This window comes from Vulpes lagopus, chromosome 18 (genome assembly GCF_018345385.1).
Source record: "Vulpes lagopus strain Blue_001 chromosome 18, ASM1834538v1, whole genome shotgun sequence".
Classification (NCBI taxonomy): domain Eukaryota; kingdom Metazoa; phylum Chordata; class Mammalia; order Carnivora; family Canidae; genus Vulpes; species Vulpes lagopus.
Window position 1 is genome coordinate 38,208,079 of NC_054841.1, and position 17,625 is coordinate 38,225,703.

The 17,625-nt window shown below is 39.7% G+C and overlaps 1 protein-coding gene across 1 annotated transcript in view; it reads left to right on the forward strand.

The window, feature by feature from the left end:
* The first annotated feature begins 4,636 nt into the window (after positions 1-4,636).
* SPTLC3 (serine palmitoyltransferase long chain base subunit 3) overlaps positions 4,637-17,625 on the forward strand; it is a 148,572-nt gene continuing 135,583 nt past the window's right edge. Inside the window, exon 1 of the mRNA XM_041733174.1 lies at positions 4,637-5,045. Within this exon, the coding sequence (XP_041589108.1) occupies positions 4,929-5,045 (117 nt within the window). The 5' untranslated portion in view covers positions 4,637-4,928. The remainder of the gene's footprint in view (positions 5,046-17,625) is intronic.

Genomic DNA, 17,625 nt, shown 5'->3' on the forward strand with positions numbered 1-17,625 from the left:
TCGCAAGTGTAGCTACCACCTGTCACCACACAATGCTATTATAACTCTGCCTATATTGCCCTATGCTATGCCTTTCATCCCCGTGACTTACTCATTCCGAATCTGGTAGCCTGTATTTCCCACTCCCTTTCACCCATTTTGCCCTTCCCCCAACCTCCCTTCCCTCTGGCAACCATCAATTTGTTCTCTGTATTTACTTTGTGCTTCTGTTGCTGCTTTTTGTTTATTTGTTTATTTTTGGGGTTCCGCATACAAGTAAAATCATATGGCATTTGTGTTTCTTGTTCTGACCTATTTCACTTAGCTTAGTAAGTTTGTTTGTTTTTTTTAACAGATGTTGTATCATAACCAAAGAGTCCAGACATCCATATGGAAAGGGACACACCTGTTCTCTGCTAGGAGCACTCTGAAGGTAACTGATGCTCCAAGGACTCAGGTACACCACTCCCCGGAGGATGATATAAATGAAGCAAAGTAGAATTACTACACTGTTGCTGACTTTGGGGTAGTAGTCATCAATAACAGGGTTTTTTCTACCTTCAAAAAGTATTGTCATTCTATTAGCCAATGTTTTGAAAGAAATTTTTAAAAAACCAAACTGATACCTGATATCTGTAACGTTGGTATCTGGCCTTCTGATATTACAGTGCTTACAACCTGTTGATAAGAAAACCTTTGAATCTGAATTATCTTTACAATGAAAAATTTTTAGACTGAATTCTTAAGGAAATTTAAATACTTCTCTGTAGAGGAATCCCAGATTATCAAATCCCTGGAGGTATTGAGATGTCATTTGATCTTTGCATCTATTTAATCGGACTTTTATGGATCAGGAAGGCAAAATAAAAATTTATTTCTTTCTTATTTGGCCAATTCAATAAAATGTCTCAAATGTAACAATTTTTGTTATTTCTCTTTGTAGTGGCTGATAGTTGTCTGAAGGAGAGCTATAATGGTATATGGGAAAGGGACTTGCTCTGGACTTAGAGATTCTAGCCTGAGTTCACGCCTGCTTCTGCCACATACACTTGTGGCTTTGGAAAGTCACTTAACTTGTGACAAATTTAGTTCTTGCATCAGTGTCATGCTCCATTATGTAAGTAAAGATCAAGTTACAGAGAACGAATAGATTTCTAGACACTGTACAATTTTGACTATTTTGCTCATTTCCTCCCTTTTCTGCCAGTGTTTTCAGAACATATTACCAAGTGTAGGTCTTCTTTAGACAAATGTCTGTTCATGTTTTTCTGCCCATTTCATGACTGGATTGTTTGTTTCTTGGGTATTGAGTTTGATAAGTTCTTTGAGTGAAATAAGCCAATCAGAGAAAGACAATTATCATATGGTTTCACTCATGTGTGGAATATAAGAAATAGTGAAAGGGCCTATAAGGGAAAGGAGGAAGGAAACTGAGTGGGGGAAAAATTAGAGGAATACAAGCCATAAGAAACTCCTAACTCTGGTAAACAAAGGATTGAAGAAGGGGAGGTGGGTGGGGGATGCGGTAACTGGGTGATGGACATTAAGGAGGCACATGATGAGATGAGCACTGGGTGTTATACTATATGTTGGCAAATTGATTTTAAATAAAATATTAAAAAATTTTTAAAAAGAATATGTTACCAAGCCTCTGAATATCTTTCTTGCCCACTTCTGGAAGTAGGCCTCTGAGCCAAAAATCCCATTCAGAGAACACCACAAAGCTATGATTAACTAATTTCATCTTTGCCTTTAATACACTAATGGACAGGTTTATTTTCACTTTCACTAATAAGATATCTGGAATAGAAGATATGAAGGTGCTGCTAACTATTGATTCTATTCTAACTATTGTGAAGGTGGAGACTGTTTTTGTCTCATTCGTTGTATGGAAAGGCTTAGGAAATAACCTAATACATTGTAGTTATTCAAATATTTATTAAATTTACTGGTTGATCTGAAATATACTAGTTATTTAGAGATACCAAATCATACGCAATATTTAGTCAGCATTTTAGTATTGATTGATGTCTAAGTATGTTTGGGCTGATATAACAACATACCATAAACTGAATAGCTTATAAACAACAGAAATTTGCTTCTTAGCGTTCTGGAGGCTGGAAGTCCAAGATTAAGGCACTGGAAGATTTGAGGCTACTTCTTAAATGGGTATCTTTTCACTGTATCCTCACCTGGCTGAAGGGACAAGGGAGCTCTAATCTCATTTATGAGGACTTCCTCAAGATGACCTAATAATTTCCCTGCTGCCCTACTTCCTAATACCATCACCATGGTGGTCACAATTCCAGCATACAAATTTAGGGGAACACAAAGATTCAGACCATAGTGACTTTAAACTGTCTTTAAACTCAAAGCTACAATGTCTTTAAACTCAAAGCTACAATTCAACTCACACAGAACTCCACACTTATTTTGATTGGAGAAACAATTAGTCACCACTATTACACATATCCACAGTACCTGATGCTAAATGGTTGATGTGTTGAGATGATTTTTGTGCATATAACAATTCACATATCCTAACATGGCAGGTAAAGTAGAAAAATTTCCAGAATGAGAACATGTAGTAGGTATTTCCTTGAGATTGATGGGTGATTAATGTTGGTAATTGAGGTGAAGGGGGAGAAAGAGTGATGTAGATTTCAGTTTTGTTTTAAGATGTTTTCTTTATATATGGTTTTTGTCTCCTTGTAAAAAGAAAATAAAGTAAAAAGAAAAGAGGAGGAGGCGGAGGAAGGGTAAGAAGAAAGGAAAAGAAGGAAATTTAAACATGAAAGGGAAGGAGAAGGAAGAAGAAAAGAAAAGAAGATGGGATAGAAACCTCTAATGTTCAGAATTTAGTTAGTTTTATCTCCAAATCTTCATTCCAAAAATAATCTTGTATGGATCATTAAAGTTGAATCAAAATAACACCGTGTCTTCAACTTGTCTTCCTAAGTAAGCTGGAGCAGTCAGGCCAGCAGTTATCAGTGTCCTTCCCTCCCTTTCATCTCTCTTTTGCATTAAGTCTACAAGGAAATAAGCCAACACAATTTAGTCCCTGACTCCCAGTGTAACAGCTATAGAAGAGAGAGTCCAGTGAAAAGCTAGTTTTGCTCTGATGACAAAGGTTGGAGAGATGCAGTAAAAAGTCTGAGCTTGAGACACAAAGGGGTTGGCATACCTTGGGATTGCCCCATCCCATCATTTGGCCCAAGACCAAGCTACCTTATTCCTTTAGCTTTCCCTGGAGTGGAAAAAAATGGCAACCCTCCTATGCAAATCATGATTAGAAGAAGCATTATGGTTACCTCCTCCATAAGCCACATCTTCCTGGAGGGGACACAAACCCCATCAAAGAGAGCTGAGAACCAAGAAATGAAGCTCTGACAACAGGGGCCATCTGCTTTTCTGTTCTTGTTTTTTGCTTGTGTGTATCTTTGTTTTTGTTCATTGACACGATAAATGGCTATGTTTTTTTCCCTAAGTGCCTGATGTGAAGTCTCCATGTGGGGGAAACATGAAGGTGGGCTTAGGAGGACTGAACAGGCTATAAATGATTAACACTGTCCAAAAAACCACAATGCCATCTGATGGTGATAGGAGAAAACAGACCCCTGGTGACTAATGCATTGAGAGTATAAGGGTTAATGAGTAAACCACACGTGTTCAGAACTGGGACACTGCAGTCACCATCTGCCTCAGAACACCTGTGTCAGTAACAAACCCAAGTCACATTTTTCTTTTCCTGCTACCTTATTGGACGTTAACCCATCAAAAATGTTTTGTCTCTTTTTAGGTGAAAAAATTGAGGCAAAAGGAGAATAAATGGTGCCCCCAAAGTCATGTGATAAAGTAATGCAGCCTTAACAAGAAACTAAACATTCTGCCTCCCAGGTTTGTGTGTTACTAGAATGCTTGATAAGTTAACACCTCTCATTATATCACTGGTTTTAACATCAGGTGGGTTCTTTTTTGTTTTTAAAGATTTTATTATTCATTTGACAGAGAGAGAGAGACGGGAAGCACAAGCAGAAGTGGCAGGCAGGGGGTATGGGAGAAGCAGGCTAGATGAATGCAGGACTCGATCCCAGGACCCTGATATCATGACCTGAACAGAAGGCAGTAGCTTAATCTACTGAGCCACCCAGGCGCCCCATCAGGTGGGTTCTGAATATCATTACTCTTTTTTTTTTTTTTTTTTGCCATTTTTGTACTATGGTAAAATCCACATCACACCAAATTTCCCATTTTAACCATTTTTAAGTGTACAGTTCAGTGACATTAAGTACAGTCACACTGTTGTGCAACCATCACCAACATCTATAGAACCAGCTGAAACTCTTGCCCACGAAACAGTAACTTCCCATTTTCTCCTCCCTCCAGGCAGCCTTGGCAGCCAGTGCTGAATGCTATTTTACAGAAAGGGGAAAAAAAAGTTGAGCATAGTTTACAACCGAACATTGTAATTAGATACAGGAGGCAGGAGGGAGGGGGTAGAGGTAGACATAAATTCGGAACTGACTACATGTAGGAGACTGTGACTGTGCTGTGTGTGTGTGTGTGTGTGTGTGTGTGTGTGTGTCTTTAAACGATGCTCCACCTCCCAGCCCGCCTCCTCGCAGTTTGCCACAGGGTTTTGCAGTCTCCAGATTTCCTCATGCCCCCGAGGAGCCCGCATGGGCAATCTTCTTTGTAGTTTCAGAAGGTTTGTTGCCCTGAAGGTCGCATTCTGAGTTGAGGAGTGCAAAAATAACCCCTTGTTTTGCCTTTCAAAGATCTGCCCCAAAGATAAGCTGTTGCTCTTCTGGAAAGCCTGACTGGTAGGATTCCTTCGGGGGTTCAGCCCAAAGTGCTTGCTTTCGTCCCCTCACCAGCTTCACTCAGGATCAGAGCTTGCCAAGGACCTCTGGAGGAAAACCTGCTGGATTCCATCATCTCACCCACAAATGGCTAATCCTGGAGGTGGTGCTGTTTGCAATGGGAATCTGCACAACCATGAGAAACAGAGTGACGGCTCACCCAGTGGAAACTGCGCGAAGAATGGGATAGTGAGAGAAGCCCAGGTAAGAGGCCAGTACTCTGAGCGACTTGGACGTTCCCTCTTTCTCTCTGATGCTGTTTGAGGCTGTCTGAACTGAAAGTCCTTTTCATGCAGGCTTTTATGGGCTTTGACACTTCAGCTAATTACAAATGCCCGGCTACGAAAAAGTTGAAGTGTGGCTTCAGGGGGAGAATGTCTTCGCTGTACCAGAGCCTTAAACTCCCCGCAACACAAACAGACCTGCTGGACTCCTGCTTTCTGGTGGGCATTTGAGAGGGCAAAGTGCTGAGTTTCCGTGCATCAAACCCTGGCAGCGGGCTGCTCTCATCAGGCTTCAGCAGGGAAAGAGCGGTGATAGTGGCTGTGCCGAGGTGACATGGTGGGGGCGGCATTTAGCCCCCCCCCCAGGAGAAATGCCTCTCTGGCTGAAAGGCGAATTCTTTGTAGTGTTTAGTGGAGCATTGTCATGGCTTACAGCTTGATTTGGGGCCAGAGTCCTTCTTTGAAACGACATCACAGGCATTCCTTTCTGAGACACTTCAGAAAGTGTGGCTTATTGTTGCACAGTGCACACAGGAACTCAACAGGCCTTTCATTGTTTTCCCATTTGATACTTTTTGCCTCACTTGGCTCTGACAGAATGTTTGATGGGGATGTGCTGAGGAGGAGGAGGAGGAGGAGGAGGAGGAACTTCAGAAATGCTGTCAGTGTATTCAAAGAGGGAGCCCTGGTGTACAAGGCACCTGTGAAAAGGCAGCGCCCTCCTCGCATAATGCCCTCTGCTAAAGCAGCAGGGATGAGCTCACCTGCTTCAGGAGCAAATTAGCATAGCCAAACAGGTAGCTTCACTCTTGGGAAATGAGGAGCTGGGCAGGGAACCCATGCAGTCCTGCATTACATATCCACCCCATAGGAACCAGCATCCACCCAGGGAAAAAGTTAGATTGTTTTAAGATCACCGGACAGGCAGAGCTGGCTGGGGGCCAGTCCACCATCCAGTGAATTAAATTCGTGCTCCCAGTTGGAAGAAATGGGTGGGGAGGGACACTCTGGAGCCCCGGGTGTGTGTGAAAAGGCTATGGTCCCAAAATGTGTTCCCCTCTTGACAATAAGCGTTATCCTAGGCTTGGAAGCTTCCATCAAAAACCTCAGGCCTGGCCTCTCCCAGCTGAGCATCTGAAACCTACCACAATATGAAGAGAAAACATTCGACTCCTATCTTTCCCGTGAGGACAATCCTAATAATATCCACCATCTATTTGTCAGTAAGTGTTGATTTAGACTGCTAACCACCCAAGATGCTCCTGGCCCTTGAAATGCTGGAAACACTGGCCACACACCTGTTCACCCTCTTAACCAGTCTGATCCTGAGGCCCGTCAAGGGGCAGAAAAGGCCTTCAAAGTTCTTCTGTCTCTTTTACTTTATCTTGGTTTTGTAACCACCTTCTAGTCTCTGAGGTTGGAAACTTAGCTCAATGGTTACAACCACCCCTAAGTAAGGATGAAACTCAAGATCCAAAAAATCCATTACTAAGTTACTAAGTGCTCTTGTAAAATGGAAAATGTCCTTGAGCATCAAGGCCTCTGTTAGAGCAGCAGGAAATAAGAGGGCTACCGTTGCCTCTTCCAACAGCTCGCTCTGAAGGACTGTCCAGAACCTGTTTAGTTCAGATATATTTAGGTGTAACTAAATTGAAATTGGCTTCCACTGAAAGCTTCAGTTATGACTCGAAAAATATTTTCCAGAAAGAATAAACCGTGCTGAGCTTTTGGTGAGTAAGGCAGACAAGGGCCTGTTTTTCCCTCGTGGGTGATGTAGTCATCCTTAATGCATAATTGTGCATCACTAGGGTCAGTACATTTTGCTTTGGAGATCTTTAACCAACAGGTCTTAACCAAAAATCTTGCCACTTGCCAAGAGCAGTTCATAAAGGCTGACAGATATCCTGGGCCAGTAGTCCTCCCAACACGGTTCTGCCAGGCTCACGGTCCTATGAAGCAAGATGGAAGGTTCTCCCAGCTTCTCTCAATATCCTGTCACGCTTTCTCTTCCTGCTTCTTTGCAATCATACAGCAATATCTCTGTTTCTTTTGTGTGTCATGGGACCCAGTAAGACTCAGAACAAAGGGTTCCTTGGCATAAAAAGGAATATGAAAATCACTGTGAGGAATCTCTCCGGAACCCTCCTTCTCTTTGTTCTGGTGTAGCCTGGTTTCGACAGCCTAACATGAGTCCATCTCACTACCTCAGTGTCCAGTTTAGCCAGGGAGCAGAATCCTTCTGTGTGGATGATTTCTAGTTCCTTTCTGGAGGTTTTTTGTTTTGTTTTGTTTTGTTTTTTTTTTTTGGAGCTCCACCTTATTGTGTGCGGTCTTCTCTTTAAACCCCATATGACCCAAGGATGCACTAATTCTTGGTTTTCATCACTAATTAAGTACATTTATTTGTTCACTTGTAATATGTCATCCTACCTCTTACTTCTGACAGACAGTGCCTCAGTAACAGAACACTCTTGTCTAAAACATTTGTTCTCCTTCTTCATGAGCATATCCATATAAATGTTGGAAGGGCCCTTAATATCTTAATTCAAACTTGATATTTCCTATTGATTACTTAATCCCTGTAAAATTAGTTGGGAATTCCTACTCACATAATTGCTTTTTTACTCCCACTCATTATGTCTGACCTGGCCATACATTCATATTAAGAAAGCCTGAGGCTCGGGAGGTAGTCCTTGTGTCTTCATTGTTCTGAGTACTGCATCGCCTTCGAGTTATTTTTTTATGGGGTGGGGTCTGCATTTTTCCCTCATTACACTGATCGTATAGAATCAAGGAAAACTGTTGAACTTTTCTCTAACCATTCCTTTCCTAGAAAACAAAAATATCCTGCAATTAGTTATTCTAATTCACTGAGTTCTTGACATTGAATGTTACACTTTAAAACTGTAGTATAGACAGCCCTGAGAGGTAGTCACTCATCCCACCATCTATTCACTCACGCATTAATATTTATTAAGAATCTGTTGTCCTTTGGACATATAAAGATGTACAAAAAGTGACAACTTAGCTATTAGGAGAAAGCTAAAATTTAATAATAAATACATTAAGTTAAATGATGGTACAGGACAAGAGCTGTCATAAAGCAATTATGAGTGAAGGACAAATGAGTGGTACAGATATTAAATATCAGAAGTTCAGAGAGGAGGAAAACAATAGCATGTATCAGTGGGTGTGCTACATATCAGGACTTAGCTAAACACTTTATGTAGAGACCTCCTGTACCCTCATTACAGCCCCATGAAGTGGTAGCATCATGCTCAATTTACAGGGGAAGAAACACAAGAGATTAAGGAACTTGTGCAGAATTATAAGCAGCATAGCCAGATTTGAACTGAAATTCATATTGCTCCAAAGCCAGTTCCCTTTCTACTACATTCTAAGAAACCTCAGGTTGGGGTGGCCAGTGATGGCTTTGTAGAGCAAGGAGGACTCATACTGAATCCGGAGACACTTGAAATGGTAGAACAAATGGAGAGTTTATTCCTGGGGGCTGAATGAGAGAAAGAAGGGAGAGGAGCCCCAGAAATGAATGTAAGCGTTGCTAGGTGAGGGCATGGGAGCATAGGTCACAGAGCATTCTAGAAAGGAAGAGGGGTAAAAGCAAAGGCCCTGAGGCATGATGGAGTGTGGAACATTTGAGAAACTTCTCTCAATTTAGTGAGGCTTCAGCATAAGAGGGAGAGGGAATGCCATGCTCAGGTGGTACTCGGTAAATGCTACATGAATGGGAAAGATTAAGCAGATTCATGAAAATCCTTCCTAGCTCTCTAACCATTGAATATGAGCTTCTGTACTCCTCACTTTTTCATATCCTTCTGTAGCCCACAATGTCCTGGTACATCTGCTTTTCTGTTACAATATAAACTCTAGACAGTGAAAACCATGACTTACAGTTTAATTGCACACAGTGGTAGCTGCCTGCCAGGCCCTTGTCAATATTTATGTCTGTTGGGCCCATCCAGGCTGCACACTGCTTGAAACGGAGGTCAATAATCTCACCAATTATTAGGAGAACTCATAAACTACAAGTCTTGGAGATCTCTTGCAACTGCTCTGAATGTTCATCCACTCTTGTCTTCCACAATCATTCTCTAGTACCTTTTGTTTTTTGTTTCTCATTTCCTTTAACAAATCCTCAATATGACACCGTGATCTCCTTAAACAGTCTCATTTCTTCATAGGCTCATCATTCTATAGCATCCCACATGTCAGGTATTGCATCTATTGAGATAGGAATATTCTGACTCCATTTATAGTAGCTCACCAATGTGGCAGACAAGTAGATAAGTAATTATAATATTTAATGACAAGTTCTATAATAGATGTTGCAGTTATCTAATTCTGTGTAACAACAATGCCAACTACCCAAAATTTAATAGTTTTAAACAACTGCTGATGATTTCTGTGGGCTAAGAATTCAGGCAGGCTTGGTGTGGGGATGGTTGTCTGTGCTCCATATGGTGTTTAATGAACATCCAATATGGACCCACTGAGACCTTGGAACTGGCTGTTGTCTGGGGAACCTTTTGTATCCACAAGTATACCCTCTCCATGTGGTCTTTCAGTATCAACAGAGTAGTTCAAGTTTCTTTACATGAAGGCTGGCTTCCAAGAGAATGAAAATGCAAACTGCATGTCCTCTTAAGGCTTAGGTTCATGCTTACTTCTACCACATTCTATTGTCACAAGGCCAGCCCAGATGCAAGGGGAAGGGAAATGGACTCTGCTTCTTAATGGGGTGAGCTTGGAAAGTCACATTGCAGAAGGTTGTGAGGGATTGGAGGAATTATTGTGACCATCCTTGGAAACAATCCATCATAGCAGAGATCTATGAACCATATTTGGGAATACAGAGGAGTGGGCATCCTACCCAGGGTAGGAAGGCAAAGAAGTCACTTTTGGCCTGACTCTGAAAGGCAGAGTAGCCAGGCACACAGTCATGGGAAGGCATTCTAACAGAAGGAAATATTCTTAGAAAGATACAAAACATTAAGACATGATATGTTTGGTCATTGGAGATTGGGTAAATGGAACTAAGTTTAAAATGTTTAATGCAGGTAAATAGGTAATAAACTTGTAAAAGTAGGTGGGATAAGATCATAAAATATCTTTGTCTTAGTTTAGGTTCCCCAAGAAATAGACTCAGACATAAGGATTTGAGCGCAAGAATTTTATTTGGGAGGTGAACTCAGGAATTAGGGGAAGGGTAAAGTGAGACATGGAAGAAAAGGAAGTCAATACATTCATGAACAGGTTACCACTGTTGGTAACTAGGGCTCATATTTGGGGGGGGGGGTAATTTGATGATGGTGTAGAGTATGCCTCAAAGTTGTCCCAACGAAGTCACAAGGAAAAAAGAGGTATATGTCATCTAACTCCTGTCCATCGACAGGAGGGATTCTCCCAGGAACATTAACCACAGAGCATTTCTAGCCTGACTACATATGACTAAAGAAAGCCCTCAAACTAAGCTATCAGTGCTTGCTGCAAGAAATCATCAGAATGCAAGGGGATCCAGATATAGCAACAAAAGCATATAGTCACAAATATTTGTAATGAGGGACCATTGAAAAGAGGATCACCATGTTCAGATGTGGTTTTCTCAGGCTGTGTGGGTTTTATCTCTGGTGACTTTTAGAACATGGCTAATGGATTATATTTGGCCTAATGGACTAATCATCATGGATGACTAGATTATGCTATTAAGCAACATAAACAGAACCTCCTACTGTGGCTGGCAAGAGAGAAAACAAGAGAAGTATTGTCAATGTTGAATATCATTGTCATGATTTTCTCCCTTTGCACTCAAATAAAGTGAAAAAGTAGAAACTATGAAGAAAAATTTAGTGAATTTTACTACATAAGGAAAAACTAAAACTCTGTATGGGAAAAGATATAAAGAAAATGAATAAAAATCAATTGGAAAGTATAATTGAAGTAAAACCCCATTTACACTAACATCAGAAATGTTGTACTTGGGAATAGATGTAAAAAGTGAAAATCAATTTGAATTGAAAATCAGTTTTGAAGAGCAGCATTTAAATGCTGCTGAGAGACATAAAAGAAAACTGGAATAAGTGGACAGTCATACAATCTTCATGGATAGGAAGTCTCGACGAAAAAAATGTTAATTCTGCCTAAATTAATCCATAAATTTCATGTGAGCCCAATAAATGAAACAACATATTTTTTGAACCAGATGAATGACTTTTAAAATTTTGTGGAAAAATTAACAAGCAAGAATAAACAGCAAGTTTATGAAAAAGAATGACATTGAGAAGGAACCAGGACTACCAACTAACAAACCATGTTATGCAGTACAAGAATTAAAGTGGTTTTATACCAGCACAGGAAACACATAGATAAATATTATATTTAATTCTTAAAATCAATCCATAATTGTGCTAAAAATATACATTTTTAATAATATTTGCCTGTAGAAACTATAACTATATTACATAGGAACCATAAAAGAAGAGGTTGAAAATTTGACTACATAAAAAGTATTTCTTTCTGCATGGCAACAGAACAAAAATAGCACCATAAAAGAAGCAGAAGGCAAATTACAGACTGAGAAAAATGTTTGCATTCATGTCATGAAATGCAAATTTCTTAATATGTAAAAAACCTTTAGAAACCAATACAGAACATACAAAACCAAAGCAAAAAAGAAAAAAAAATAGGCAAAGATATGAAGAAAGTCCAAATGGAAATACAAAAGGTAAGAAATGGGAAGAGAAGAACAGGGAAGTAAGGAACAGAAAGGAAAGGAATGTGCTAGAATAAATTTCCATGAGAAGGGAAAGAAAAGATGTTTTTTCATGTTGTGTCTATAAGGTACAAAAGCAAGTTGAAACTTAGTTGGAATAATCTAATTATTTTGATCACTTTGATAATAATAGTAAGGCCAATAAATAATATTATTGGTAACTGCTCCCTTCCAGGTACTTTTATAAAATTTGCCTCATTTAATTCTCATAATAATACTGCCAAATGGTCTTTATGACCCGTGTTTGTATGGATGAGGAAATTGAGACTCTGAGAACACAAGTGACTTCCCAAGGTCACACAGCTAGAAGTAAACTGGAACATAAACTCTAGATCATACCTTAGCCAATTTCTTTTTACTCCAACACGTTGCCCCAGACCCACAGTATTATCTGCTTCCCATGAAAATAAGCCTAGAAGCCTTTAAGAACTGAAAATAATTCCAGTTGCATAAGTTACCAATGAAAAGGAAGAGGCTTATGCTTTCATTGTGACCACAAATATTCTAGAATACCATGCTCCCACTCCTAATACATATTGGCCAGTAGTTAAGAATCTTGGGAGGTAATCAAGAAAATAATAATTATGATAATCCCCAATATGTATTGAGTCTTTCTTTAAATTTATTTATTTATTTATTTATTTATTTATTTATTTATTTATTTATTTTTCAATTTGCCAACATATAGCATAATACCCAGTGCTCATCCTGCCAGGTGCTCCCCTTAGTGCTCATCACCCAGTCACCCCAACCCCCCACCCACTTCCCCTTCCACTACCCCTTGTTCATTTCCCAGAGTTAGGTGTCTCTCATGTTTTGTCACCCTCACTGATATTTTCACTCATTTTCTCTCCTTTCCCTTGATTCCCTTCCACTAATTTTTATATTCCCCAAATGAATGAGACCATATAATATTTGTCCTTCTCCGATTGACTCATTTCACTCAGCATAATACCCTCCAGTTCCATCCACGTTGAAGTAAATGGTGGGTATTTGTCGTTTCTAATGGCTGAGTAATATTCCATTGTATGCATAAACCACATCTTCTTTCTCCATTCATCTTTCGATGGACACCGAGGCTCCTTCCACAGTTTGGCTATTGTGGCCATTGCTGCTAGAAACATCGGGGTGCAGGTGTCCCAGCATTTCACTGCCTCTGTATCTTTGGGGTAAATCCCCAGCAGTGCAATTGCTGGGTCATAGGGCAGGTCTATTTTTAACTCTTTGAGGACCCTCCACACAGTTTTCCAGAGTGGCTGTACCAGTTCACATTCCCACCAACAGTGCAAGAGGGTTCCCCCTTCTCCACATCCTCTCCAACATTTGTTGTTTCCTGTCTTGTTAATTTTCCCCATTCTCACTGGTGTGAGGTGGTATCTCATTGTGGTTTTGATTTGTATTTCCCTGATGGCAAGTGATGCAGAGCATTTTCTCATGTGCATGTTGGCCATGTCCATGTCTTCCTCTGTGAGATTTCTCTTCATGTCTTTTGCCCATTTCATGATTGGATTGTTTGTTTGCTGTTGAGTTTAATAAGTTCTTTATAGATCTTGGAAACTAGCCCTTTATCTGATACGTCATTTGCAAATATCTTCTCCCATTCTGTAGATTGTCTTTTAGTTTTGTGGACTGTTTCTTTTGCTGTGCAGAAGCTTTTTATCTTGATCAAGTCCCAATAGTTCATTTTTGCTTTTGTTTCTTTTGTCTTTGTGGATGTATCTTGCAAAAAGTTTCTGTGGCCAAGTTCAAAAAGGGTGTTTCCTGTGTTCCCCTCTAGGATTTTGATGGATTCTTGTCTCACATTTAGATCCTTCATCCATTTTGAGTGTATCTTTGTGTGGTGTAAGAGAGTGGTCCAGTTTCATTCTTCTGCATGTGGATGTCCAATTTTCCCAGCACCATTTATTGAAGAGACTGTCTTTTTCCAGTGGATAGTCTTCCCTGCTTTGTCGAATATTAGTTGACCATAAAATTGATGGTTAAAGTCCACTTCTGGGTTCTCTATTCTGTTCCATTGATCTATGTGTCTGTTTTTGTGCCAGTACCACAAAAGTGGTTGATGATCACAGCTTTGTAGGGTTCTCTATTCTGTTCCATTGATCTATGTGTCTGTTTTTGTGCCAGTACCACAAAAGTGGTTGATGATCACAGCTTTGTAGTACAATCTGAAATCTGGCATTGTGATGCCCCAGCTATGGTTTTCTTTTTTAATATTCCCCTGGCTATTGGGGGCCTTTTCTGATTCCACACAAATCTGAAGATGATTTGTTCTAACTTTCTGAAGAAAGTCCATGGTATTTTGATAGGGATTGCATTAAACATGTAAATTTCCCTGGGTAGCATTGACATTTTCACAATATTAATTCTTCCAATCCATGAGCATGGAATATTTTTCCATCTCTTTTTGTCTTCCTCAATTTCTTTCAGAAGTGTTCTGTAGTTTTGAGGGTATAGATCCTTTACCTCTTTGGTTAGGTTTATTCTTAGGTATCTTACACTTTTGGGTGCAATTGTAAATGGGATTGACTCCTTAATTTCTCTTCTGTCTCACTGCTAGTGTATAGAAATGCCACTGATTTCTGGGCATTGATTTTTGTATCCTGCCACACTGCCGAACTGCTGTATGAGTTCTGTATTGAGTCTTTCTAAATGCCAGGCATTCTAAGTGCTTTGGATTCATCATCTCATTACATTCCTCTAAGGTATATACTATTACTATCAGACCTATTTTATTTTTTTATTTTATTTTATTTTTTAAGATTTTAAAAATTTACTTATTTGAGAGAGAGAGAGCATGGGATTGGGGGAGCAGAGAAGGGCAGAGGGGAAGGGAAGGGACAAGCAGACTCTGCGCTGAGCCAGGAGCCTCCAAGGAGTCTGTTCCATGACCCTGAGACCATGATCTGACCTGAGATCAAGAGTTGGGTGCTTAATTAACTGAGCCACCCAGGTTCCCCTATCAGACCCATTTTAGAGGTCTGATAGAGGAAACAAAGTTTAAGTTAACTATGGTCATCAACTCATAAGTATCAATTCTGGTTTTTGAAACTAGGTTTGTCCAATTCTAGAACTGAAGTCCTTAGTCTACACTGTTTCTCTAACTATAAGATAATAATAGAAATGGAATTCACACCTCCTCCCACAGCCAAGGGGCAAACTGACCTCAGCCTTGAAGGGCCAAGTCACTGTGGGTTAAAGGTATTGTGAATTGTTTTTGCTTGATTTCCTTATTGTTTTTGATTAAAATTTAGCTTAGTTCCAAACTGTCACATGCCAGAGCTTTCAGTATGCAATATAGTCCACTCATGGACACACTACATCAATGCACTGGCCACCCTCCACCCCACTCTTCACTTTAAACAACTCTGGATTTAAAGAAAATTGGCCTATGTAACTCTAAGTCATATGGACTCAGACTGAGCCCCAGATGGAGCTCTGGAGATAATTTAGTTTTCAGAAGTGTTCTTCAAGGACGCATGGCCACCCTGAATAGACAGTTTACTTAACACAGGGTTTCCTGGTAATAGTGACATCTTGGACATGTGATATGATAGATGGAGGATCCTTGCAAATTCTTTGGGGTATTTCCCATTGAGAGATGGAATCTATTCCACTCCCTTTGAATCCAGGTTAGACCCAATGACTTACTTGGCCAATAGCATAAGACAGAGGGAAAAATCTGGAATTTCTGAGATTAAGTTACAAGAAGCCTTGTGGCTTGAACCCAGTCCTCTTAGAACACTCACTCTTGGAATCTAGCCACCATGCTTGGGGAAAGCCTAAGCATCCCAAAGAGTAGCCCAAGTAGAAAGAAACCAAGAGTCCTTGCTATGCCCTGGCAAAGATGCAGCACCAGCTTGTAGTTCATGTGAGTAAGCTCTTGGAAGTGGGTCCTCCAGCCCCAGTGCCTGTCTGCTCCCTACTGATACTTCATGCAGTATAGCTGTGTCGTCCCCACTGAGCCCTGCTCAATTATCGATTGCTGAGCAAACAAATATGTTTCAACTGTGGTGATGGTTTGTTAAGCAGCAGTAGATAAATGAGCATGTGGATATTCTATATCTTTAAAATGCCTAGAAAAATCACTCTGTAATCTTACTTAATAACCATTTTCAGAGTTGCTAATTGCATCTTGAGGGAAGAGTTTGTTTGGGCCACCCATTTGCATCCATTCGGTGGCAAGGATGTCTTTCCTGAAGCTGTACACTTTTGTTTTGCTTGTGTTTTGAAATAAGGACTGTACGCTTTAAGTGTCTGGTGGGTATAGCCCAATACCAAATACAATAAACTCAAATATCACCAGTGCAAAAGCATAATCATTTGAACGCTGCCAAGTCTGATGTGTAATTATTCAACCTAAGGAGGCCTGTAATTTACTGCATTATCTATGAAGAAAGAGCTGACTCAGGAGCATGTGTGTGTTCAGGTGCAGATGTTTTTATTAATTAAAAGAATACATGTTTTTAATTAAATATATTTAATATCTGCCAATTAAATACTAATTTTATCTATTTGTTAAAGTTTCCTTTAACAACTTTCCCTTTGGAAATACTGCTAGAGATATTGATATTAATCTAATTAATTGCAAGAAATAAACTACATTTATTTTTAAATACTTAATCTTTTTACTAAGTATAATCACATTTGTCTCAGTAGGCCTGAATTAATGTAGTTTCTCTGGAATTCTGTAGTATACAAAACTATAAATTCATGTGAGAAGGAGCTGCTGCCACCAAATTAGAATCAGATTAAAAGGTTAGATTAACCATTTGAAAACAACAACAACAGCACTGTAAGCATAGCTCTGATAAGTATTCACATTTTTTCTCTGCAATCTACTTTATCCATCACACTGCCAATCTGAATATTGCTGCCTCGAGAGTTTTACTGTATTGGTTGACAGAATGTATGATTTTCAAAAGAAGCTGGAAATCCAAATGGGGTGGGAAGAGATGTGGGGAAGAAAAATATCCTGATTTTTAAGCATTAGCATCTAATCTTTAAAAATTCAAATAGTACAGATTTCAGGGAAACATTGCTACCAGCCACAAATCTGTAACCTCTGAGCTATAAGTAAATAGGATGAGAAAACTAAGAGGTCATTAATTCAGTGCTCTTTTTTCATACGTATTAGGGAAAATGGCTCAGGGAATTTGGCTCCTCTTAATTTAGACTTTATATTTTTTAAAAAGCAATAGATGAGTTTCACATCTTCATTTTCCTGAGTTACTACATTGATACTAGATCCTGGGATGTGCAAGTTTGAGGAACAATTATGACCAACCACACATATTCCTGACCAAACATTAGGTCCCAAAGTGTTTATAGAAATGTCAGAGAACTGACAATATTTTACTGGTCAAATCTCATCTCTCAGGCTTTATAGGAAATGACACACAAACTTTTTTTTTTAAGATTTTATTTATTCATGAGAGAGAGAGAGAGAGAGAGGCAGAGACACAAGCAGAGGGAGAAGCAGCTCCATGTAGGGAGCCTGACGTGGAACTCTGGTCGCCAGGATCAGACCCCTGGGCTGAAGGCAGCGCTAAGCTGCTGAGCCACCAGGACTGCCCCAAACTTTTCATTAGACAATGCAATCATAAGTCCTGGTCACTATTATTGTTCTCTAGATATGATATAACTGGGCCTTCAAAAGTTGCACAAGAAAAAGTCTATATGCAAGTCATGATTATCCTCATAGCTACAAGTTATACCTGACTGTTCTTTCTCCGTCATGTGGGGCTTAGCCTTTTGGAAATCAAGATTCCTC